The sequence below is a fragment of the Carettochelys insculpta genome, chromosome 4, assembly GCF_033958435.1.
Source record: "Carettochelys insculpta isolate YL-2023 chromosome 4, ASM3395843v1, whole genome shotgun sequence".
Lineage (NCBI taxonomy): Eukaryota > Metazoa > Chordata > Testudines > Carettochelyidae > Carettochelys > Carettochelys insculpta.
In genome coordinates this window covers 66,412,383-66,439,871 of record NC_134140.1, presented here as the reverse complement: position 1 = coordinate 66,439,871, position 27,489 = coordinate 66,412,383, and the positions used below count along the sequence as shown (strand labels likewise).

Sequence of the window (27,489 nt, the reverse complement as noted above, 5' to 3'; positions counted from 1 at the left end):
ACCATCCCATTCTGATGTCAATGAAATGACCTTTGTAATCTCCCAACGCCTGCAAAACCATGCAGAAGTACCCCTTTCTGGTTATATACTCAGAGGCCAGGTGGGCCAGGGCCATGTTGGGGATGTGCAGGCCATCTAGTGCCTCACTACAGTTAGAAAAACCCTGGACAGCAAAGCCATCCACTATGGCCTGTACATCTCCCAGGGTCACGGTCTTCCTGAAGAGACAGTAACAGATTGCACTGGCTACCTGCACCACTGTGGCCCCCCACTGCAGATCTGCCCACCCCAAATTGATTTGTCACTGACTAATAGCTGTCAGGTGTTGCAAACTTCCACAGAGCATTTGCCACTCACTTCTGAACGGTTAAAGCTGGCATCATTATTGTGTTGCTGCACTTCAGGGCGGGGGCCAGCACATCACAAAGTTCCATAAAAGCGGACTTGTGCGTTGAAAAGTTCTGCAGCTACTGCTGGTCATCCCAGGACTCCAAAACAATGTGGTCCCACCAGCGTGTGCTGGTCTCATGAGTCCAAAACTGCAACTCCACTGTTGTCACTGATGCATCTAGGGCAGCCAGCAGCTGAGAGTTCTTGGACCGTAGTTGTGAGATTTTGCTCTTCAAAAACACCACCATCACCATCATCATTATGATACTGAACCATCACTGAGCTTTGAAATTGAAGGCAAAACAGCGTGATAGCCAGTGTGGTTGCTGAAACAATGCGTGTTACGACTGGTAGTGTTTGGGGCTCCATTGCTTGCGCTGGCAGGAAAATGACACAGGAAATGGTGAAATCTCCAGTTTGTTTTTGCGTGGTACTGGGTGGTCTGAATTTTGGGACAGTGCTTTGCATTCTGGGATTAAACACGAAACACCCACAAGCAACTGGCGCTAAGGCACTGTGGGATAGTACTCACAAATGCACTGATCATGTTTGCATAGGGCAATGGGGGTGTGGAAACACGGATACAGAAAAACAGTGGGTCGAATTTCAAGAAGCTTTGTGGACACATTTGAATTCATAACTTTGACTTTAAAATAATCAAATTTATTAAAAAATGAATTTAGCTCATAGTGCAGATGCAGTCTCTGTTTCCAGATACTGAAAACTTGCCCTGTAAATTACTGTGTGCTTCAAATCTGTGCTCTTGATCTCTAGCAGACAGTGAAACACAGACATTTATACAACCAAGTTTATTTCATTTTTTAAAGGGGCATGCGCTGATAGTGTTATCGTAAACTGCGTCGTACGTTGGGATTCTGAGATCTGTTGAACTGATATTGTGTATACTATCTATTAACAGACATATAGCAAAAGTCTGGTCGCAGAAACAAATGTTAGTCCTGAGCAGAGTTGAATAGCAGCAGCATGTTTTTAATAAACTAATTAGTTAAAGCTAGGCATGTAAGAAATGTCCTTGAAGATCAGTCTAGTATTTATCTAATTCATTCTTTTGTCTGTGATGAGGATCAGGTCAAGCTGCTTCAGAGAAAAATGCAATAAACCATATTATAAACAATTCTAGAATAAACTGCTTATAGAAATTTTCTTTCTAGCCATGGGGGTCATGAAGATTAGTTTGGTTTAAATCCTGAAACACAAAGAGGTATACAATTATCTCTGTCTCGTGATTGTGATAATAGCTGTATAAGTATCTAATCTTTCGTACAATATTACTAAACTCATGGCCTCAATACAATCTTGTGGCAGTGAGTTCCACAGGTTTATGAACTGTGTAAAACATCAGTTTTAATTAGCATTAAATTTGTTGATTTTTTCAGTTTCCCCTTGCTCTTTGTTTTATATAAAAGGTAAATAAGAGTACTTGACTGACCTATTCCGTCTCATTCATGATTTAAAATTCTCAATTTTCTCTCCTTTTATTAGTCCCTTCTCCAAATTAAACCATCCCATGATTTTCAATATTTATAATTAAAGGTGAGCACAGTAATCAAGATGATAACATCAGCAGTATATAAAATGAAGTTACATAGTGTTCCAAGTATTTTTGAACTAAATATGTTCTCTATAGTTGCTGCTAATAACAGTGTTCTTTTGAAAATCTGGCCACCTGTCTAACTTCCTGTGGTTCCTACTAATTAGATGGTTTGAACATATTATGGTGATTAATGTAGCTTGCTTTGTTGTAAACTAGGAAGGAAAGGAACAAAGAATATTAGTACCAATATTGACGATCTATGTAATGAAGAGTATCTACATTTTATAATTTACAGTTATATTTACAATTTTTCTTACACAGGTAAGTTCTGATAAAACCCAAGTCTCCAAATATCTTATGAGCAAGGTTTAAATACTCTCTGGTACCAGTGACATTTATCCAGAAATTTAAATCGCTATATTGGGATTGTTGAATTTTTATGCTGTTTATATAGAGGTGAGAGGCTAGTTCAGGGATCTCATAAAGCTTTAAGGATTTGAAATAGATCTCAAAATGCTGAATTGGCAACTTGCACATAACTAGAAGGGAAATGGAAGAGAAGAGAGGAGAGAAAGCAGGGAGACATGCTTGATCCTTTTCTCCCCCTTTTTTCAGTTTTTCATTGATTCATTCTTAGCTGTTCTTCTAAATCTCCTTTTATAAAGAAGAAATAATTCTAATTAACCTTATTTTTATTTCATTTAAAACTTCACATTTTTAAAAATTCCAAATATACAAATATAATTACATGCAAAAACAAATACAGGACAATGCTAAATCAAAAAGAAACATTCTTTAAAAGATCCTGATAGATGCTTCTAGTTTTAAAATATCCATTTTTGTAATTTTAAATAGAAGTAATTGGATTTTTGTTATACTTCTATTTTTTAAGTCTTTGAATGCATTTAAGAAGCAGACGTGCTGGGAAAGTCTTCAGAAATAAAGATGTTTTCCCCCTAATTACTGAGTGACTTCCTCCTTCCACAGGTCACTTTTCATTTTAAATTAATTCATATTTTCTCTCTGATACTCACATTTTTGCTTTGCACTATCCTGTAATTGGATTTTATGTCTGACATTTTACTGTATAACCAAAAGAAGATGGGAAAATGCCATTATCCTGATATTTCCACAGGCGGCAAAAAAATTGCATCTCGTTGTTACACATGGAAAACAGACATAGCCTATTCCGTCTACTCAGTTACAAATAAGAAGCTAAATCTTCTGTAAATAGATCTGTAAAACACCTCTGACCACCTGCTAATAGCAAAGAGGATTTTGAGCTCAATTTGTAAACATAATCAACTCACAAAAGAGAATGGAGTAGTGCTACTTTGCATTATTATTAAATTTGCCCTGTGTGCCTAAAAATATCTGTTCCATAGTCAGCATCTTAAAGAACTGTTCCCACTATAGCAAATAGTATTATACTCTTCCACAGATTATTACACAAGTGTACAATAAAGGTCTGATCATGCCCTCAGTTTGTCCAAACTTAAGTGACGTTAATGGGCGTTTTGTCCAAGTAAAGTTGTGGCGGTGCTAAATGTCTGGTAGATGGGAAAGTACCATTCTTCTGGTATTTTGGAGTAACCAGGCATGCCTGCAGTGCACCTTTAGTCTCCTCAAATGTCTTGTAGTTACCTCTTATTTCCAAATATTTAATCATCTCCTGTTCATTCCTCGATTACTTTAAATTTTAAAAGTAGTGGAAGTCAATGTGAGAATGTATTTTTGGTAAACATTGTTACAGTGTTAGGCAATGGCCTCTTCCAGGCAATTAACTGAATAATTGGCACTTGGGAGCTATAAAGCTAATGAGGGTTCACTTGTCGAAATAGTGCTGCTCACTAAAAAAGAAGCTGTCTTAGGGGAAGCTCTGAGAGAAACAAAGGCTGCAAGGAGGAGGCTTGTGCAACCCTAAACCCAGTGGGAGAAGCTATCGGCCAGAGAAGCTAGGCGTGAGAGATGACAAGCCCAAAGGGAGAAGGCTGTGCAACGTCTGAAGCCAAAGAGAGATTGTCTATTTCAAGTTTGTTTGTATTTAATAAAGTAGAACCCAAATAGGAGAATTTTCTCTTATATTCTTTTGACTGGTATATGGAAACAGTCAGCAACATACACATAATTACTAGTGGGCACAATCTGACACTTCTTATTGCATCAGTGAATGTCTTTTGAAAAATACACTTATTTTAGCAAAGAATATTAACAGCAGCTTTAAAATCAAAATAAATCATATTTTATGCACGAATTTCTCTCCACTGCACATTACTGCAATGAAGAGTTGAAATCATGTCACTCTTTGAACTCAAACATGTTTTTTCTTCTTTTTCTTTTCAAAAATTGTTTAAAACACATTTTTTCATTAGCTTGGAGCCGAGATAACACAATACAATTTATAGTCTTCCTGACTGAAAAGGAAATGAAGTATATTCTTCAAAATGAATCCCCTTGGATACTGTAATCTTCATAACCTCTCCATTCAAAGCATCATCTTCAATGATCATTAACAGTCCTTTGGCAATTAGCGATGGGCTACAGAAAAATAAAGGTTTTTTTCCATTTTGAAAATAGGACATGGCACAGAATACCTTGTTGGTTAGCTTAGTTTGATAACATAATGCAATGGAGAATATGGAAAAAGTATGTACTAAACCAAGTATAAAAAAAGGTTTGCATAAACATTTGCAAGCTGAACCATCAACAATTTACATAGCTCTACTTTTGCAACTGCAACAGAGGTAGCAAGAGCATTTTTGGAAGGACATGGGGTCATCATAATTTGGGCATGCAAAAATATACAAGTGTAATTTTCCAATGATTGCTTATCAGTCAAGTCATTGGTAAGTACTTCAGATGTTTGGTTGCCATTTAAGTTTCCTATCAAAGTTCTCCCATGATAAATGCTATAGAAAAACCCTTCACTCCACTATTCTCTGCAAATTTTCTCTTCTGTGTACTCTTTGCTTACCAAACACGCTTTCACTGACATCATTAACCAAAGAGCATTGTAAATTGGAGTAGAGAATTTGGCCTTATGTAATTTGCTATAGTGCATTTAAAACTTAAATGCTACTCAGTGAAAGCAAATAACATCTGAAAAAGTGAACCAACAAGGTGTTATATTTTGAGCTACTGGTGACGGCATGGATCACAGTCACCTTTGAGACTGTGTGTAAACACACTTCTCTGTTAACCAACTCTCAGGATGAGTTAACCATGGAGCCCCCTACCCGCCCACGTCCCACCTAAGGTAAAAAGGATGACGAACCCATTCTTGGAGTTTGGACTGAGTTGGCTGGAGGGTGGTTGGCTATGATTAGGTGGGAAGGGAGAACATGTAGCAACTGAGAAGGCAGAAAACTGGCAGACTTGGAGTGACATTGACAACCTGAAGGATCAGCTGCAGGTAAGGTGTCTGATACTTAAAGAAACCTGGGTGGCGATTGATGGGTTAGAGGCACAAGGTGAGATGCGTGTTCTTGGTACCTTGAGAAAAAGTAACTGTTTTCTGATATTTGATTCATTGGGCATTTAGAGAGACAATACTATGTATACTCTTTAGCTGTGTCTACACTACTGAGTTCTGTCAACAGAAGTCACTGTCAACAGGTACTTCCCGACAGAACCTCTGTCTACAGAACATGCCCACCCCAATGCAGGCTCCCCCTCTCAATGCCCTCTGTTGACAGAGAGCAGTCAGACTGCCCAGCCCTCTGTCAACAGAACAGCCAATTGCAAGCTCTGCAAACAGAGCATCCTGGTGAACTGGAAACTCTCTCTGTTGAGTGACAGCCCCCCCAGAGCATCGACACTATATTTTTGTTGACAGAATCTGTTTACAGAGGCACTATGCCTGGTAGGGTCAAGACAGAACTCTGCCAGGATAACTGCTGCGTTCTGTCAACAGATTCTTGACGGAAAGCATTTGGAGTGTGGACACTCCCTAGTTTTGTCAACAGAAGGCCTCTTCTGTTGACAGAACTCTAGTGTAGATCTAGCTTTTGTAAATAAACCTGATAGCATGAAATAAAAAATACCAATTTCTACTTCAAACAAGAACAGCTAAGGCCCTGATATTTGGTTAGCTGCTTGTGTTGAAAAGGGACAACAATAACATAGTTGAGTTCCTTTCTTTCAGTTGCCTTCTCTTTTGTGTCACTTGTTTTGTACAGAAATGCAGTACCAGTATTTGTTATGCTCCTGGGGCTCTGCTCCCTGTGATACTATGATGTACTTTCAGCTATAGGAGACAAAAGAATATTATGGATAGCTTCACTTACTCCATTACACCATAGAACTTCATCATGTCCTTGATCTCATCCTTGTATTCATAATATTGTCCCATATTCTCTTCTTTATCAATAGACTGAAGAATTGGTGTGTTAACGAAACCTGGACAAATTGTATTTAGTCGCACACCGTAATTTCCCATTTGAGCTGCCATCTAAAAAAAGTGTCACACGTTCACTTTCAGCGTTTTGTAAACCTTTACAAAGACTAGAAAATGTCACTTGACAAAATCAGCAAACTAATAGCTTGCATAAAAGGGCTATGAGGGTGGCAGAATAGTTACTGATCCTGGTCTTATTTATTCCCTTTTACGATAGGTGTGTGTGTTCGTATGTGCATAATTTGTTTTACACCAACTTGATACTCAAAGGTTTAATTAATTTGGTACATGGTTGAGAGAGGTCTTCAGAAAGAGGCCTTGCTAAAAAGGGGTGTCACTTGTAGCAATACACAAAGAATCCTAATTACACTCTATATCTTATTCTTTAGTTTATAAAATCGTGTGAACAATTATGCTAGTAAGTTCCTAGATAAGACTATGACTGTGTTCAGAACTTCTTCGAAAGAACACGTGGAGTGACTACACACAAAATGCACTCTTTCTGTCTGAAATGGAAAGAATGCAGCTTTTCTTCCAGAAGCTTTCTTCCTCTCCCAGATCAGGAGGAGTGCCTCCTTTCGAAAGCTTCTTTTGAAAAAATGTATGTGTAGACACTCCATGGGCCCTTTTTTTCAAAAGAGCAGTCTTCATGGCCTTGGATTTTTTGATCCTTGGCCTGCTCTTTTAAAAGAGAGGGGGCTGTGTGGAGGCTCTCTATTGAAAGAGTGGCTTGATCTTTTGATCCACTTTTTTGTGTGTGGATGTGCTCTTCCAAAAGAAGCTTTTTTGGAAGAGATCTTTCAGAAAAACTTCTTTCGGAAGATCACTGTAATGTAGATGCAGCCAACTTCAGGTTACTGGGAAAAGTTCACCATGTACCAAAACATTTCTGCAGTCCTGGCATCATTACCAGCTAAGAAATATTGATGGTATTGATGCTTGACTGTTCCAGGAAGTTTAAAGAAATATAGACCTTGCATATACCCCATATTTTGTAGAAAATTAGTATGGCAAGAAATCCGGACACTTTCTTTCCTTTAAAACAGTTGTTTTGAGCTGTTTTCATCAGCAGTGTCAGCTACGGTTACCAACAATATGACTGGCATAATGATACAATCTAACACTAAGAAGCAACTCACATCCTAAAACTAACCCTAGCAAATCTTGTCTTTTCACTAAGAAAAAAAAAAAAGAAGACTCTCAAATCACACCAAGTTCCAGCCCTAAAGCTTCTGAATATTTTCTACTCACCTCCCTTACCAAAGAAAATTGGGATTGTGTTCCTTGGTCTAGAATGATTTTCTTTTTGACTGCCTGTTAAGCTCTAAATTGTCTAATCTGAAGTATACCATTTTTATTGGAGTCTTAGAATCATTCTTGGCTGGCCTTCTAAGTCTGTGACAGACAACTGGAATCCTCAAAATTTCTAATTTGCATCCACCATGCCAGGTTTCATCTTCTTCTATCTCGTAAGTAATTAATCTGGTAAGTAATTTAAGTCATATTGACTATGTCTACACTACAAAAATAACTTCAAAGTGGCTTCCTTCCAAAGTGCAACTTGGAAGCAAGCAACTTCAAAATTGAGCGTTTATACACACCCTACTCTGAAGTTCAACTTCGAAGTAGGGCACTACTCCATTCCCAGGAATGAAGGTAAGGACTTTGAAGTTGGGCTCTCTACTTTGAAGTTAACTTCATAGTAAGGGGAAATGTGTGTAGACGCCCTGCTGGCTACTTCAATGTACTGCCTAACTTCAAAGGTATCTTCCAAGTTAGTTCCTAGTGTAGATGCATCCGTTGTGTTTCTCTTGTGTTTTATTTGCATGTGTAGATTAGGATGTGAAATATACTCTCATCCTACCAGTTTCTTTGTTGTTGGAATATTACACAGTAATATATATATATATATATATATATATATATATATATATAAAAATTATGCAAAACTTACTATGCATTATCATGTGTAAACTATGGCCAGTATGTGATATGACGTCTACTCTCAAACTGATCTGGATTACTTAACATCAGACGATTCAAAGGCTGAGGAAAATATTTGCTTATCCAAATATCTCTATTGTCTTTGGACTGAAAATTTGGCTACAACTCTCATGTGAAGAGGTTACTCTGAAATTGTTCACAAAGATGGCCCATGTAACTACATTATATTATTGTTACCCTTATACTTCCTTCAAGGCCTTTTCCTCCATTGCATCTTGTCATAAATTAAACAAGAAGCTTCACAGGACAAGCACTGCTTCTTCCTTTATAATTGTAAAATACCAAGCATAGCAAGGCACCATCCTGAATTGGAGCCTTTCATTTTTACTACCACACCACACCAATATTAAGTAATCAGAATGCCCAAGTCAGCCTTAACAATGGGAGTACTTTTCATAATAAAATCACTTTTCCCACATATATCAATATGTATTGCAGCACCCACTTATTAAATATCACTCCTAATTTACAGCTGGAGAAACTGAAAAGTTAAATGATTTGTCCAACGTTATGTATTTGATTATGTTTTAAATACTTTCTTTGCATCACCTTCATTCCCCATATGCTAAGAAGAAGAATGCCCAAACCGTGTATTGATCACCAACCCCACATACACCTCGGTTGTAACAGCCTTGGATTCCCTTGTGAAAGGAAGGAGTCTTCAGCTATCACCTTAAAAGCTTTTGTCAAAACAAAACCCTACACAGTTGTTTTGTAGGCAGTGGTTTAACTTGCATCACTATAAAGAGAGAAAAGGAGAAAGTAAGCATGTTCTCAAGGAACTGCTAATAACGTTTTTGGCTACATATACTCACTGCTATGGACCGTGTGAATCCAATTATGCCATGCTTTGTAGCACAGTATACGGGTTGGTGTGCAGTAGGCATGAGTCCTTTAAAAATGAAAAGACAGTTAATATCCATATTAATAATCAACACTTGTTGAGATTATAACAAATATACAATTAAATTTAATTGTCATTACTCATTAAAATGTCTTAATTTTGAGGTCAAATGGGGAAAAGGAATAAATAACCAGCCAAAAAAGAACAAAAAGGCATGAGAGAGTAAGAATACAGGAAGAGAAAAGCATAGTTCACAGTCTAGCTTTAAGGCCATGTTGAGTGCGGCACTGCAGGGATCTGTTCTGGATCTGGTTCTATTCAGTCACTTTATAAATTACTTGGATAATGGTATAGAGAGGGCACGTATGAAGTTTGTGGGTGATTCCAAACTAGGAAGGGTTGCAAATGTTTTAGAGGGCGGTATTAGAATATAAAATGATCTTGTCCAACTGGAAACAATGGTCTGAAATAAATAGAATGAAATTTAAATGAGGAGAAAAACAAACTACTACACTTAGGCAGGAACAAGTAATTGCAATGAATACGAAATGGGAATGACTGCTCAGGAAGGAGTACTGTGGCAAAGGATATGGCAGTTATAGTAGACTATAAAATGAGTTAAAATTACAAAACGTTACAAAAAGGGAACATTTTGGGATGTATTAGTGACAGTGTTGCAAGTAAAACAAAAGAAAATTCTTCTACTCTAGTCAACACTCATAAAGCCTCGGCTGGAGTACTATATCCCATTCTAAGCATCACACCTGTGCAAAGATGTGGATAAATTCCAGAAAGTCCAGAGGAGAGCAACAAAAATGATTACATGTCTTGAAAACATGATCTGTGAGGAAAGACTGAAAAAATTGTGTTTGTTTAGTTTGGAGGAGGACTGAGCTGGGTGCAAGTCCTCATGTACAGAAAAGATTGTCATAAGGAAGAGAGTGATAAATTTGTTCTCCTTATCTACAACAATAAGAATGGACAAGGAGAAATAGCTTAAATTGTAGCATGGCAGATTTACATTAAAGATTAGGAAAAAGCTTCCTAATTGCAAGGGTCGTTAAGTTCTGGAACGAATTACCTAGATAGGCTGTAGAACTTCGAACAATGGAAGCTTTTAAGAACAGTTAACTTCAGACAAACACTTGTCAGGGATGGTTTAGATCAGGCGTGTCCAGCCCACGGGCCGCATGCGGCCCTGGACAGCTAGTAATGCGGCCCCACAAGATCGTAAACTTTTAACATTATTATGTGATTTATATACATTAACTATATTATATATTTTATACGCGGCCCAAGACAATTCCTCTTCACTCAATGCGGCCCAGGCAAGCCAAAAGGTTGGACACCCATGGTTTAGATAATACTGAGTCCTGCCTCAAGGCAGGGAGCTGAACCGTATGACATATTGTGGCCCCTTTCAGTCTTACATTTCTGTGATTTTATGAAATAAGATGTGACTTCAAGAGAGAGGGGGAGAGAGGGAGAGGGAGTGACTTTTAAGGAAAGGAGTTAGGCCTGTAGGGGACAAGTTATACAATACAGTAAAAGGACTGGGAGAAAATGATGAAGAGGAAGGTTTCAGAGCAGGGACTCTACTGTTTCCTACTCTGTTATTCTCTATATTGATATGGAACACTGGTGAATGCTATTGCTACTGATGTAACATCTGATACATATAAACTGGTGTTCAAGACAAGAACATTTTAATGACTCTGGGAAGGAGCAGCAGAGTCTCTTTCAGCTAGTATAAGTGAATCTGAACCTAATGATCTCTGTAATACATCACTGAAGCAAGAAATACATGTCTTGATTCTGTGGCATACAGAGAGCCCTACTTAAGATACGGAGATTTTTCTCCCCAGATAAGCAAAAGAGATGACCAACGTCCTGTCTGGCAGCACAGAAAATACCTAAAATGCAGCGCTCTCTGGTCACCATTACTACTATTAATTAAATGCTTTACAGGGTGCTTAGCACTGTACAAAACACAGGGAAAATCTAAAGTGGGCCTTACCCATAAAAGCTCATTACGCAATATATAAATTTGTTCATCTTTCAGGTGCTAAAGCCCTGCTTGTTTTTTGTGAAGCTACAGACTGACCCCTCTGAGAGAAAACATGGTCTTTGTTCCAAATAACTGACAACTTACATGTACAAACAATTTAGACATGAGGTAGCATCTGACGGCAGTGTAAGAATTTATTTAAAGATGATCTTATAGATGCATTTTCAACAGAGATGGTGTAATGATAGGAGTAAACTTTAACAGGGAAGTTGTTTTGTATGCCAGTGATGGACACAACACAGGGAAACAAATAAGAGATCTAAGTGAAGAAGGTATGAAGCTGAAAGTGAAAAAAGACAGGAGTCAGTGAAGTAAAGGGCTCAAGATGGGGACCAAGAAGAAATGAGAGCAGATGAGCAGACAGGACAAGGTTCTGAGCATTTTTGAAGAAAGTTGTGATCAAATCATATGCAGAAGGTATCTGTTTATATTATGCTTTGCACAAATAATCGCCTTTCTCACCTGGTCGCTAGGCACTGTTGTAAAAGAATGCATCAGTGGGCAAATTGAATAAGAGAATGATGTTTGAAGCAGCAGACTAGATTGATGATTTTTGTTGTGACATTTTGTGTATGTGGAAATGGAGCAAGAAGAGCTTCAGGGAAGCCAAAGAGAGATGAGATGTAACAACCGAGACATGGACAAATGGTTGAGTTGCATGGAGAGGAAGGGTTGGATTTTTCAGAGATTGTGGGGCAAAGAATCAACCTGAATAGGCTATAGTTGGAAAAGGAGCAAAATGAAAATGGTAGCTAGGTTCTGTGTCTGTACAACGACAGCAGGAATGAGATGGGTGCAATATTATTAGTTGCAGTAAAAAAAAAATAAGAAAATGGGAGAAGTCTTAGAAAGAAAGAGTAGGAGTTTGCCCAGTTGAGTGTGGATTGACAGTGGGATAATCAAGAGATGATAGACTTTACCATGAATCTATATACTTACATCAGCAGCTACCACTATCTTATAGGGATTTCAGTTACAAGGGTGTTAGCAGTTATAATGGCCAAAGTATAATGCAAAGGGACTGCAAACACCATCTGGAAATTATGTAACTGAAAAGTAAAGCACAGCCTGTCCTAAATTAGAGAGATAAAACTTTAATACATTCCTTAAAGAAGATGTAATAGAACTTGGATGCTAAAGTTACTGTGCTAATGTTAGCCTTTTAGCTCTAATAGAAATCACCCCAGTTAAGAGAATCTATTTTTCCCTTTTGCTTTTGTAAATAATATCAGCAACAATGGGTGTGAGTCATCACAGTTAAGAGGATACATTCAAAGATCTGTGAGCCATCAAGACCTTAACATGAGATTTTAGTAGAGATCTATTAAGTGCCTTGTAGGGCACTCTGCTCTGGAGTTAATTTCACCCAAAGGAAACTATTTTCTGCTAAGGCACTGTATTATAATTACAACACTGACATGAAAAGAAATCTTTCAGTGTTTAAGACATCTTTCTCAGTTTAATTGCTACTCTGATCTACTGAAAACATAACTTTTATGAACTCTGTTTGCCTTTGCTGGGGTGTGTGTGAATGGTGTATTACAATGACTGGTAGTGCCTTTTAATTTTGTTCAACTCATCTCATGGTGAAAGATCAAGCCTTTAGCTGCGTTTGCAATTTGTTACAATGTATTGCTGTACCCTGGCACCTCTAAAGAGCGCTTTCTGTATTTCTGAACCTCTGTGACATCTTTGTAGGCAGAAACCATAGGCCTTTTTAAACCCTGTTTTTTATGACTCTGGAGAGATGTCAATGAGTTTACTCCTACTTGTGTTTGTCTTCCAAGAACAGAGCATTGCTTACTCCCCGTGATGTAGAGTCAGCACTACTTATTGTCAATACTATCCATCATCCCCAAGTTATTTGTTTAATACCACACCATGCTGTATATAACACAAAGATAAAGACAAGCTGAATGAATTTACTGTTGAAAAGGTAAGACAGGATACTTTAAGAATCCAGCAGAGGGATTTAGAGGTTAGTTAAGCAGGCTACTATTTATCTGACACACACACAATAGAAAAAACCAGAAATACATTTTAAAAGCCTACCGAGCTGATAATTAAGTGGAAGATGACACACAGCCTCACTTTTATGTCAAAAGACAATTTTGCTAATCCTACAAGTCAGAGTGATGTTTCCTTCGACTTTTCTCTCTCCCTGGTTTCTTGGCAAGCTGACAAAAGAGACAGCTCCTTACTTTTGTTTTTATGCTAGTCCTTTTGCAGTTAAGACACCCGCTCACTCCTTACCACTTTAGAAATGATATGAGACTTCTAACTAAATCTGTTTATTCATTTGCCATGGCCAACAGTTTTAATTAACTTTCATGATCCACAAATTGGAAAATTAGTATTGGAAATTAAAGCTATATGGTAGAGTTGCACTAGTTGATATTGCCACTTTTTTCAGTCTATTGAACAGATTTGGTGAATACACAATTAAGTATCTCTTAGATATATTTCACCAATGCACAGAGAATGTCCACTAAGGTTTGAAGAAGTACCTTTTTTTTAGATACAATTTATTAGCATTTAATTGATTTTTCACTGGCTGCATTGTTAGCCATCCTGAAATAAAACATTACTCCCTTTTACTCATCTTAGTTATTATAATTCATGGTTTAGCATGCGGGGGACAAAAATCTACTGTCTCACATGCTTACTCTTGATTTCAGTGGAAGCTATGAGTTCATCAGATGGTGCCAAGAATATACTGTATAAGAAATCATTAGCAGAATAATACTGTTCATATATATTCATATATGTTATATATAATATATCTATTATATTTATGTATTAAATTTGAATATGTCATTGTACATCACAAACTAAGTTTTGCTCTCTAAATTTGCTGATTACAAAATAGCTTTTTTGTGAAAATGGTCAAGCACAAGTTTTGGGAAAATGATTAAATATTTAGAAGCAAGCTATTAACTATTACTGTACCACAGATAATTTTTCCATTATAACAGACTTTTTGACTGTGTGCATATTTTACAAAAGATTATTTCTAAGCCTTTCACAACATATATAAGAAATTATTTTTAAAAAGTGAATAATCGTTATAATGCCTACTTAGAAGAAATCATACGGGGACTTCGAAGTAGGCGGGGTCCTTTCGAAAAGGAGCCCTGTTGGGACGAGCCGCGCGGCGGCGAGGCGCGTCAATTTCGAAGTGCCACGGCCGCCCGAATGCTAATGAAGTGCTGAATATGCATTTCAGCGCTTCAACAGTAAACTTCGAAATGGCCATTTGCGTGGCCATTTCGAAGTTTGGGGCTAGTGTAGACGCAGCCTATAGGGTGGTATAAAACCAAATATATACAGAAATCACAAACATCAAAACTGTACTCTAACAATATTCTACAAGATACGTCAACACGTTGTAACTATCCTTAAATGTCAAGTGACCTGTGGCCACTGGCAAGCTCTTTATATGGGGATAGTTCTGCAACTACACACACAAAACTTCCATTGTTTCAGAGACTTTCTGATATAACTTTTAATGAATGTGAAACTCCTTTGAAAGTTATCAGAAGCTTTATTGCCCTGAAAGGCAGACTACTATGGGGATGAGCATAGGGTTAGGAGTCAGGCGCTTTTCTAGTCTCTCTTCTGCCAAATATTTGCTCTATATCCATAGCCAAATCAGTCTTTAGCTGTCTCTAACACATACATACATCTCAAAGGAATTGTTTTTGGGGGGGAGGGGAACCTTGGTCCTGTAAGGATGTGGACACTCTGGACACCCCAGCAAAGTGCTTATTGTAAAGAATGTGAGTAGTACAATTGACCTCACCTTGCAAGACTGAGTTCTAGGGCTCCAGACGTCTCTAATTAAAATGAGTGGCAAAACTCCAAAAGAACTGAACTCTAATTAGTAACTGTATGTACTGAGCTTTGAACATAGAGTGTTATCAGCAGTAAATGACTGTTCTTATTGCACGCCATGTGAAATAAAGATATATGGTACGTGTAGAGTCTCTCTGATGAAACTTAGAGAGCTGAAAATAAAACCATAATTGAGAGAGAGAATAATTTGTTAATGGTCAACAGAAGCTAAGCCTGCTTTTAAAAAAGGAAACTCAATCGAGTGAGTGTTAGACAATTCAATGGGGAGATTCACCTGTGTAGTGACTGCAGGATTAGAGTTTTAAGTAGTAAAAGAAGTATAGTTACAACACTCTCTAATAGAAAAACTGCCTGTGCCAACTTTTTGTAATTTGATTTTTTCTAATGTTTGTAAATAATTGCTAAACTCACTCTGTGTAAAAGTAAACAAAGCCAAGTACACTCATTTTTGAAAGGGATAGTCATAATCATTGGAGCATGATTACATTTTAAAAAATGCAAAAGTAAATAGATCTTTAATTGAAAAGGCATTAGTAAAAGCTTATCAAAACCTGAGAGGGCTGGGTTACTAGAGCTTACAAAATAAAATCATTTTGTAATGTAATAGGAAGAGTTCAGATCTTGAAAGCCTGGAGGTAAGATGGTCCCTCATATCAGTACTGCTGACTCAGGCCCCACAGTGCTATAATACTTTTACCTTTGCCTTCTTTTTGTCTGCTTATATGCTGTGTGGATTTCTTTAATATTTTGCTATGGCTGATGGTTCCCAGTTACAAATGTAGTTGATATTTTGGGCCTGATCCAGCCATCTTGCAGTTGATGGACAGAAATCTCACTGACTTCAATAGACAAACCCAATTCTTTTAATCGTCTCTCATAAGTCATATTTTCTAGACCTTTAATCATTTTAGTTGTTCTCTCTTGGACCCTCTCCAATTTTTTTCACATCTTTCCTAAAATGTGTTGCCCAGTACATATAAAAGACAGATTATTTTCTTACCCTCAAATTCTTCCCACATGGTTTGAAAGTACTAAGTGGGAATGACCTGAATTCAATACTAATAGGGTAAAAATTAATTCCTGTGAGTATTCCCCACTTATCTGCCGAGGGATGGTGCCAGGAGGACCACTTCTCATTCAGTCACTCTCTTTACTATCAACTGAGCAAGTACAACGTATTAGTCACACAAAAACGAGCATCTGAAAAGTTAGATGAAGCAGCAAGACAGCAGCTTTTGCTCTGCTTCCCAAGTTCTTGTGGATTTTTGGCCTGTTATGGAGGATTTTCTGGTACTTCCCTGCACTCTAAATTTAATTCCCATTGTTCTATTTATGCTACAAAAATTAAATATTTTGAGAAATCAGCTCAGAATGTAAATGTTTCCTCTTTGGGTCTATAAATATTGAAGTTTGTCCTTTTATATACACAGTATGCTGCAAATACTGTTTTGGCCTTGCAAGATAAAATATTAGTGAAGCATAATGAATTAAGCTCGCTGATGTTCACTTAATTTACAATCATTTGGTAACCCTGTAGAAAAAATTATAAAATTAGATATTTATACTATACCCATCATGGTGGGATCTGAGGTTATTAATGCGGGAAATTACAGAACATATAGACTACGTAGACCTACTGGCCTGGGGCAAAATAGTAGTCCTTCTCCATTCATTTTAGAGAGCACAGCTAGACATTGTTGTACAGGTATGAAAAACAACATTAAGATGATAGAAAAATATGTAATAAAGACGTATTTATTTATCTTAAAATGTATGGGCAAGAAGCATCATCATCATCAATAACCCTAGGCTCAGTGCCCGGTGGTGTCTGATGCCTCTCTCACTATTCCTTTCCATCTTTCCCTGTTCAGTGTGGAGTGGCTTAGTTTCTGCAGACTAGCTCCACAACAAACTACTGCATCATCTATCCATTCTCTGTTGGGTCTGCCCCATCCATTATGCCGAACGCCAGGGGTCTTGATTTTTTGTTTGTTATTCATTCTGCAAATATGCCCAAATAGTTGTAGCTTCTGTTTTATAAGCTTCTGAAGCAGGTTCTCTTTTGGCTGTATCTTTCTCTATAATTCCTCATTGGTGACCTTCTACATCCATCCTAGTCTAAGAATCTTTCTATATCTCCTTTCAAAGACCAATATTCTTCTTTTTGAATCTTTTGTTATCACTCATGTCTCACATCCATACAACATGCTGCTGAATACACACTTTTTTTCAGGACATTCAGCTTCGTTCCTAAGCTTTTCCAGATCTTATCCATCGCCTTCAAACTCGCTCTTGCTTTCGCTATTCTAGTCACTATTTCCGTCTTACAGTGTAGATCATACATTATGTTATTCCCCAGATATGTGAACTCCTCTCCATTTTCTAGCTCAATACAAGTATTCAGATAAGATTTTCTTACCTGCCAGAGATGATATATTAATAATTACCCCTCCATCACCTCCATTTCCTTTTCTCATGTATTCCAGGCCAATGTATGTACCCCTGATCACAGAAGTCTAATATATGAAACATAAAGGGGAAAAAAAATTCTATTTTTCCTTCACATATCTCGAGCAGTGATGCTTTTATTTTACATAAAACATACACAACCCACAGCAGGTATCATTAAGGAACCACTGTTTCAGCTGACATAACAGTGCTGAAACAAATATCATATGAGATACAAAACAGTTATATACATATTTAATTATTGATATGCTGTAAAAGTGTTTGTCTTGAGGATAAACATGTACAATAAACTAAACTTTCACTTGGACTTGGGCCCCATTGCTATTGTTTATTAAGCAGAGATGGTGGGCTTTGCCCTGAAAAATATGCAAGTTACTGACTGAATCCTTGAGAGGTCCTGAGCCCTGTACTACTAATGCTTCCAGCGGGAGTTTCATATATTTAGCATCTTTGAGGATTTGGCTCAGTGACACAGTCCTGTCTCCAAGAACTTAGAATTTAAAGTTTTCATTCTCTTCCATTAAAATCAATTGGCTTCTGTAAGAGCAAGATCAGACCCAAAAAGACTCCACAAAGATCAAAGAATGAAGCATGCTGGGAGACCCAAAGAAGAGCTGTAAGATAAAACATAAAAATACATAAAAAAATGATGGCAAGGATACAATGTTTTTATGGGCTAGTTACAGGCTATATGGGAAAGCACTTGGTTTTCTTCCAGAGGAATCTGAAGGAAGGAAAACTGATATTCTCAGGCCTTACTTAATATTGTCTGCAATCCATTCGCAGTCAGAACTCACTTAATCTTGTAGAAGAGCTCCAAAATGAGGTCCCAGTTGAGTAATTGACTATGGCAGCACAGAACATTATCATTGCTGCCTTAGTGGTAAGTTTTAAAACTATTTCCTTTTAACTAACTATAATAGAAGTGCTGATGTTTGCCTAGATCTCTCTTTGACCTTCAATTTTTCCTAAAATTGAACCCTACCTCAGGTGATTTTTTTATATTCCCCATTCCATTTGGTCAGTCAGACAAAAGTGACACCTTATAGCCAGGAAGGTTTTTTTTCGCTTTTTAAATGACACATTTTATAAATATTATTTGTGTCTAGCATTCTTTACAGGACTCCACTGGAAATTAAGAAGTTCAAATGATGGAGTGGCTACACCAGCAAGCTCTCTACATATGTAACTCCAAGTGAATTCATCAACAGTTCTGACCAGGTAAGTCTTGCATGATTATGTGTAAATAGGCAGAAGGAAAGTTCCCAGAATAGTAGAAATGTAACATTAAAAACAGTCAGTCTATGACTAAAGCCAAGTTAAACTGGGGGTGGTTGGTGGTGGTGAGGAACAACTGCCTGAAATATAAGGATAGTAAATAGTTGGTACTGGTTCCGTAATGTTATCTAATTTGCAAATACCAAACTGGAATGATTTTTAAAGATGAAGTATTTTTATATTTTAATTAGACACCTATAAACAAACTATTTTAATAGCAAATGTAGTAGATATATCTAGCCACATACTATAAAATTTCATATAAAAATCATTTATCCAGATCCTGCTGTACTTATACAGGAAAAACTATGGTTCACTTCAATATAAGTTCTTCCATGTAAGAAGACTGAACAATCAAGTTTTGTATTCTATTACAAAAACTTTTTACAATGCCCAAGACCACGTGAGACACTCAGGTATAAAATACTTATTTTTTTTGCCCATTTTTTCTTGTGTTTGCACATGATTCACAATGGTGTGTCGGTCACAGAGATGATTATTTTAAAGGTTTATTTTTATGCATAAGACTGGTCCTGCTGTGACTGATTTGAACAGCAGTGATCATGATCACTTTAACAGAAATAGTTTTCTATTCATGTGCCTGCTTCTATCTTAAATATTGACTTAGTGTTGGAGAGTACTAGTGAATAGCAAGAGAGAGTTCTATCATTATTAACTATAAAAGTCTTTTATCTTGATTCCAGAAAGGATCTAAATCTTTGACTATACCATTTAATTTTTTTCCAAGAGAATCATTCAAGAAGAAGAAGGGTTCATTTAATCAGTTAAACATGAGGCTACGAAATTGTGTCTTTCCCTTGACATTGTAATCCCCATTTTGAATAAATGTACGTTGCATTTTGAATGTGTAGTTACTACTGCCTAGAGATGCCAAGGACAGAATAAGGCAACTTATTGAATGCTAGACACCTTCTTGAAGCAACCTATATGAGTTACTAATGGTGGCTATCAGACCAATTGATTTGTGGAAATAGTTAATTTTCCCAGACTCCAGAGCTGTGTCTACATGTCCGAAAGAAGGGGATATGTTAATGAGGCAGTTCAGAAGATGCTAATGAGGCACTGACATGAATATGCAGCACTCCATTAGCATGATGGTGGCCATGCACAATTTAAAAGTGCCGCTTTTGGAATGCCACCACCCGTGTAGACATGAACCTCTTGAAAGGACCCCCCTGACTTTGAAAGCCCCTTCTTCCTAATAGGTTTTTAGGAAGAAGGGGCTTTCTTGTAAAATCCAATGCACCCATAGGAGTGTAACCTGGGGGAGTATGCATTACTGACTGGGAATGCATGGGAGCGTTCAGCATTGATTTCAGGGCCTAAGGCAGTTGGCCTGTGGAGTACACATCCCAAGAAGGAGCACTAGACAGGAGGTCAGACCTGAAAGTGTGGTTGTGTCCCATTACAACAAACTAGTGACCACACACGAAGGCTTGTAAGAGTCTTTATTTTTCATTTGGCTAGGGCATTTGAATTAATTAGGCTGTGTCTTGACTAGCCCCCAACTTCAAAGGGGGCATGCTAATTAGGGTATTGGGAGATTACTAATGAAGTGGTGCAGTGCCCCTACCTCCCTGCACCACCTACCTCTACCAGAGATCTTATTTGTATATATTTATCTCTACTACAAGACAACTACTGCCATGGACAGGCTTGTCTACCAGAGATAGCAATCATAATTTTTCACACTATTTTATCGGCACCATACAGTCTGTTGCATCAGGTCGCACATGCCCTTATGCTAGTCACTAGAATCTAGTACTGTAATGTAATATGTTCTAAAATAATTTAACAACCCTATTATTACAGAACATGGTTATTACCAATAATATTTTAATGTATTCTCTTTTCAGAGTTATATGACTGATCACCAATTCCAGAATCTGCTTTCCCTCTGTATGTGAACAGCCTATGGAAAATATGTATGTACAAATACCAAAAGACTAGATTTAAGACATGTTGGTGTAAGGGAAGACTATGTCTCTGCATGTACAACCAAGAAAAAGTAGAGAAAAATAAAGGACCAAAAAAGCTCACAGTGCTATATAAGTATGTGGAAAATATGTTGCTATAATTAGCATTAATAATGTAGAGATACAGGACAATTAATGAGTTGTCATAACATAACTGATTTATTTTTGTTGAGTTCTAAGATATATCAGTACTTGAGATTAGTGTTACAATTCTAGTGCTTGCTTATGTACTAATCTAATGATCTGTAGTGACCCTCAAGCACCTATGTGTAGCGCTGCACCATTCAGTGACCAAGAAGGGCACTCACGAAATTGGAAGGTATGGGGGAAGTGAGGGGGTTTGAGTGTCTGTATGTGCAAGCGTGTGTTGTGGGCAATATAGGAATTTTAATGTGAAGGAACATGATAATCCATGGAAAGAGACTTAACTATTGACAAAAGGTACATCCAAACATAACTGAATTAAAAACTGTTTGAAATACACTTTTGAAATGGTACATTGTTTCTCTACAAGTTCTCCAGGAGTGCATACACGTTGAGTATAAACAAAAACCAGCAAACTAAAAACACTTGCTCAAATCCACAGCTCATGATTTCCTCCAAAATTTTACCTCAGGTAATGAAGCACTATAGACAAGGATTTTCAAAGAGACCTAAAGGAAATTAAATTAGAATTGAGTGCCTAACTCCCTTGGACCTCTTTGAAGATCTCAATTTTAGATATTGAAGTATGGACATTTTAAAACACATAATACTTACCAAATTAATTTGTATAGTAGTTTCCCAGTCCTTTTCATTATTCACTCCAGCATTATTGACCACAACATCCAACCTTCCAAAGCGTTCAACTGTTTTTTTAAAAGCACCTAGAGTAAAATCAAAGGTAGAAAATTCCTTAGCAGTTTTGTTTTCCATATCCGTTAAATGTTACAAATGGAATGCAAGACATGATATTTGTGACCCTACCAAACACTTAAACATGTACTTTATTAATTTTTTAACAAATAGAACGCTTGTCTTGCTATTCAACAAGTATTAACTCTATTTAAGATTGCTGATGGAACTAGAATAATACAACCACCTTTTCACTCAGCAACATCTGAAATCAAGTCTTCATAGCTTAATCTTGGATTAGTTTGGGGGTACTCAAGGAATTCAAGATCTGATCTCTTCTATATATCTCATTTTAAAGAAAATTTTACCTAATCTCAAAAACTCATGATTGTTTGAATTGAAACTGTTTTAAGAATGAGTGTAGCCTTACTCAATAATGTAATAAATATTGTAATTCTTTAAACTCTCAGTTATTCACCATAGTCCTTAATTAATTGTGTCTATTTCGGAATAGTTGATATACACCTAGATATAATGTTACTGAATCACTGCCTCTCATATTCATTCTTATTCCTTCTCTTGCTGAAAAATTAATTCCATAGAGGTTTTATACATCAGTCAGAATTAAATTTAATGGCCCAGATCCTCAGGACCTCAATGCTCAGCTCACGTATAGGTAGAGAAGTCCAAAGGTGGCTTATAACACCTTTGTGGGTCCCTCAAGGTGGTGATGTTTTCAGGGTAAAAAGCTTACAATACTTTCGTGGTGCCTGTTTTTCTTCAGGGTTTCAAAACACTCAGCGACAAAAACACATTGTTTTAAAAAAAAAAGTACATGGGTGCCTTCACTACCAGAATCTGACTCAACAGTAATGTGTGCATATTTCCAAGAAATGTTATGTTCTTAAGAGCTTTTTTATAAAGTACCGAGTGTCATTAATATTCTTTTTGAACGCAACAACAGTTTTGAGTAGTCTATGCTCATTTTACATTTTCTGTTCTTTAAGCATTGTTCATCACAGCAGTCAACTGTTCCATTAAACTGTTCGTCTGCAGCAAATATCAAACAAATGCTACAAAGCAAAAATATACTGTTGTAGTAAAAGTAACATGATGAAATGAAAATCCAGAGCACGTCTGAAGATATTTTGGAGACACCAGGCCATTGTGGGAGTCAGGAATACTCAAATTACAATAAAGCTAGACATTAACACTAGAATGGGCATAGTGCCAACAGATACAGGCTTGTATTAGCCAGGTTTCCTGTAGTTAAGAAAATCTCCAGGTATTTGACTGAGTCTGCCAGAATGCAGTATGGCAATTTTAGAAGGGGTCAGAATGTGGCACAATAGTTGTGTTTAAGTAAAAGAGCATTGCCTCATGTTAAGAACAGCTAAAAGCAAGGATTGCATTCACTGAATCTCTCTTGCCTTTCAGAGTTAGTCATAATATTATCCTTCACTCTAATGCTTTGGTATTTTAAGGGCTCTATTTTTAGTTTCCTGATTTTTTTCTCTGGCTTGTATTGCCTGTTTTGTTCTTCAGTCTCTGAATCTAGCGTTTTTCTAGCCATGTGTCTCTTACTTCCTTAGGGGAAGTAATTTGATTGAATTTTTTTGACTTCAGTGGGAGCAGGACTTGTCTTTCAGGAATCAATGCAATTTTGGGAGTGCACAATCAGGCCCTTCATTTGATCTCAATTTCAGACCTTGGCTTTATGCTTCACTTGTTTTTCATCCTGCTCTCTACATAAGCTCTCCAATAACACTGTCCTTGACACATGGCACTCAGTCTTCTGCCTTAAGATAATAACCCCTCTCTCCAGAACCCTCCCCCGCAACTTTTGGCCTATTTTTAATTATTTCTGTATCACTGCTAGAACTATACAAACTGTCTTGACCACACTGGGAAAAGAATCAAATACTTTTCAACTGTTCATAGTCAGACATTGAAAAAATATTGAGTAGTTTGTGTAGTCTGTTGCTGGTTTGTAAAGGTCACAATGATTACATGTGTTTAGGGTCTTGAGGCCCTAGTCCCTTAAAAGGGGCCTGGATCATTGTATCTTGTGTCCCGTCAGATGACTCAGATTAAGCTTTAAAAAGGGTACCTGGGTCTGGGAAAGGAAGAGATCTAGTGAATTAGGGCTATTAGAGTCTCCTAAGAGCAACACTGAGAACACAAAAGGAACTGTTTTTCTCCAAAGAGAATAGCCCTGGGTGGCTGTGGTCAGGGAAGAAGACATGTGAGCAGGAACAGCAAAGTCACTTGTGATTAAAAGCCAGGCTAGGCTGAAGAACTTTTTCGTTTGTTAGTATTGTGATAATTATTAATTTATAATTATTGCATTTATTTTCCATAGTGTTCATGGCACTGTACTCGGTATAATATTTTACTCTCTGAACATATAAGCATGTTAAAATAAATGAGAGGATCCAACTTAAAAAAGGAGACATAAAAAGGAGTGGAAGGGTCAAGGATAAGTATCAAGAATGATCATTCCAAAACTGCTTTGCAAGGAAAAATGGTTTTAAAGGATTTTTCAAAAGTAGGTTGGAACAAAATAAAACACGCATATCCAATCAAGTAGTGGTTTATTAATAATCCTGAGCCTTGGGCGGGGCACATCAAAAAGGAACATGATGTGACTACAGATGTGAGTGTGACCCAGAACAGTATGTACAGTGTGACTGCAAACTGCTCTCGATCCTGCAACTTGTTTCTTAGGGCCAGTCACATGTCCATACAGAACTCCAGTGATGTGACACAAGGATTCACCTACACTGAACAAGTTGCAGTACCAGGACCACTATCAGTAAAAAGCTCATACAGTACATAGCCTTTAAGGAATTTAAAATTAACAGACCTAATTTAAATTAATTCATCTATTTTACAGACCACCAATGTAAATTTGAAGATAGGCATAGTGTAGTTATACTCACCTACACAAATGAACAGTCTGTTGCTTTCTGAACAAGCTGCAAAATGGCTGAAGTTTTGTGAAGAAAGAAATAAAATATTTGCACACTGCTGCTGTGAAGATTATTATGTGATAAAGGTGCAGTGTAGCTGATAGAATTTATGCAACAGAAGGCAAAAATGGTGTGTTTATATAAAGTCTGACCTCTTTTTCCAGGCAAAGAGCACCAGCACAAGTGACCACATTTTTTTATATCTAACTCACTACCTCTGAAAAAATCTGTGCAAACATTCAAGGGATGCTGTGGTGATTATGCAATGTTTTTGAGATGTCTGTTGTGTAATATTCCATAGAAAGTAAATATTATACACAGCTCAGTAGAGAGGTTTATTCCTAAATGACAACATGCATCAAATTGCAAATCAAAAGAGTTCATTGCTCTTTCTTTGCAATGGCTTAAGTCAGAGTTTAAAAAGCTGTATTGTAAGTAATTTATCTTTGGCTAAGGCTACACTGAGCCCTAAATTCAAAATAAGACACACAATTTTTGAATTTATTTCAAAATAGGCTATTTTGGCATTTGTTGCTGTCTAAACAGTGCCAAATATCAAAATAATGCACTATTTCAACACATTCTTTACTCCTCCTGCAATGAGAAATACAGGGATGCCGAAATAGCGTGCCTCTTATTATGAAAAATATTTTCAAAGCATGGGCGTGTTTCAAAAACATGGAGCAGCTATCCTGAAATCACCCTGTCATGTAGACATAGCCTTAGAGCAGGGGTTGACAACCAAAACAGCAAAAAAAGACTTTTTGAAATTCAGTAAAAACCTCAAAAATTTGAGAGCCACAATGTGTATGAATATATCAGTCTTTAATAAATAATGTCAAACCATATTTTTTATAACCCCTATTTTAAGAACAGCGCATACACAATGATTTCTAATGTGATACATGTTTATTGCAGGTCATTTACAAAGTTTTGACATATTCTATTTCCTCACACCTTTCATATGTGTGTTTGTATCATTGTCTTCTTGATTTCCATTCCCGAACCTATTTAATTATGCCAATTTTACTTCATCTTTAATTTCAGGTTCTTTTCTTAAAACAGGTTCCCCATCACAGCAGGAATGCTGCAAGCTTCCTTTTCCTTTTCAAAATCAAGACTTTATTAGCAACACGATCAAAACACAGATACCGTATCATATCCCACAATGCATTGCACATATTAAAGAAGGAGTTAGCCAAAGTTTTGAGATCACATTTTGTTTGTTCTCTTTAGATATGAGTTGTCCATTGCTGGGCTTTTAGACATTCACTATTTATGGAAAAAAAAGGCAGGTGGGCTTTTTTTTTGATTTGCAGTTATAGCACTGGGAGTCACAAAATATTGCTTAAAGAGCCACACGCAGGTCCTGAGCAGCAGGTTGCGGGCCTCAGAGTGCAACATTTCATCCTCCACATGTAAGGCTAGCTTCTGATCTGAACAAGGGCAAGCTATTTTCTTTGATGTTTGTAATTAACTCAGATAGGACAATGAACATCCCCTCACCTTTCACCCGCTTCCTTCTATCCTATTTGATTTGTCAGTCTTTAGTGCATTTTTTTTTCTTTTGGGTCCTCTGCACCTATAAATGTCGGTCTGTATTGGAAATGAAATTGATCTGAAGAAGTGGGCCTGGTGATTTGGTTAGTTTTTAAAGTGCTGTATTTCTGCTGCTTTGGTTTGTAACAGCAAGCTAAGTTCAGACTAGTCTCATTGTGTAAAGTATCTACTGCCCCTCATTTAGAGCAGTAACTATCAATTTCATGTGGCCATAAAGGAATTTCCGAGGCTGACATGGAGCTCTATTAAACAGCTGCCAGATTTGATTAAATGCTGCACTTTAAACTTGTTAATGCATAACTGGTCAAACACCCTTTATCTTAGGGACAGGCTCTCCTACAACATCTGCAGTGCCGGAAGCCAAGGGCAGTGCTGGCTGAGAGGAGCACAGACCCCCTCACCCCGGACTCAGCCGAACTAGGCTGCCCTCCACAAGCCCGCACTGCACGGCTTCAGGGACACGGGCCCAGGCGCCGGCACGCCTGGGAGCGCGCAAGACGAGCAGCCCCCCCCCTACCTTGTAGCTGCTCCTGGTTGGTGACATCGCACTGGATGAAGAGCGTCCTCTGCGCTTCGAACTGCTCCTCTAGGGCAGCCTTGCTGGCCTCGCCGGCTTCGCGGTTCCGATCCACCAGAGCCACCTGCGAGGGGAAGGAAGGCAGCGCCGTGAGGCCAGGCCCGTTCCCCGGGGAGGGGAGGAGACGCGCGGCAGGTACTCCTCGGGGAGCGGCGCGCGCCTTCCCAGCAGGCTCTGTGGGAAGCGGACCCCGGCAGCGCTCCCCCTGCACCCCACCCCGCTCCTTACCTTGGCGCCCTCCTCCAGCAGCGCCTGCACGAAGGCTCTGCCTATGCCCTGCGCGGCGCCCGTCACCAGCGCCACCTTGCCGTTCACGTGCATGCCGGCGGCTGCCTGCTACGGGCGGAGCGCGGCGCCGGGGTCCGGCTGGCAGTCCCTTGCAGCGGCGGGCTGGGCTCTGGGGCGCGCGCTCCGGCGCCGGGGATTTATACGGCCCCCGGCTGGCTGCTAGCCCCCCTCCCCCCGCCCCGCCGGGCCAGCCCCAGCGCCGGGGAGCCGCGCTCCGTGTCACCTGCCCTGCGGTTCACACCCGCCCGGCCTCGCCCCGCCCCCCTCCTGGGCTTTCCCCTCGCGGGGGCTCGGCGCGCACGGCCGCCCAGCGCGTCTCTGGGAGCTTGTGTGGGGCGGGGGAGGGCAGGTCCGCTCTGGGCCGAGCCTCCCCTGAACGCAGCCCAGGCAGACAGGGGCGCT

The 27,489-nt window shown here is 38.4% G+C and overlaps 1 protein-coding gene across 1 annotated transcript; it reads right to left on the bottom strand.

Moving 5' to 3' along the window:
- Positions 1–1,069: 1,069 nt before the first annotated feature.
- On the bottom strand, positions 1,070–27,489 carry HPGD (15-hydroxyprostaglandin dehydrogenase). The gene is made up of 7 exons (XM_074992995.1): positions 27,028–27,489; positions 26,740–26,863; positions 21,616–21,722; positions 17,532–17,628; positions 9,161–9,237; positions 6,232–6,395; positions 1,070–4,483 (listed from the first exon to the last, which is right to left on the bottom strand). Exons 1-7 carry the CDS (start codon positions 27,118–27,120, stop codon positions 4,345–4,347), a joined length of 801 nt encoding a protein of 266 aa, XP_074849096.1. The 5' UTR covers positions 27,121–27,489; the 3' UTR covers positions 1,070–4,344.

Excerpts from the sequence above, each read along its gene's own strand:
- HPGD (XM_074992995.1), bottom strand. The coding sequence starts at position 27,120 with ATGCACGTGAACGGCAAGGTGGCGCTGGTGACGGGCGCCGCGCAGGGC. Across the intron at positions 21,723-26,739 it reads CAACCAGGAGCAGCTACAAG|GTGCTTTTAAAAAAACAGTT; the intron begins GTAGGGGGGGGG and ends ATTTTACTCTAG. Across the intron at positions 9,238-17,531 it reads TAATATATCATCTCTGGCAG|GACTCATGCCTACTGCACAC; the intron begins GTAAGAAAATCT and ends TCATTTTTAAAG.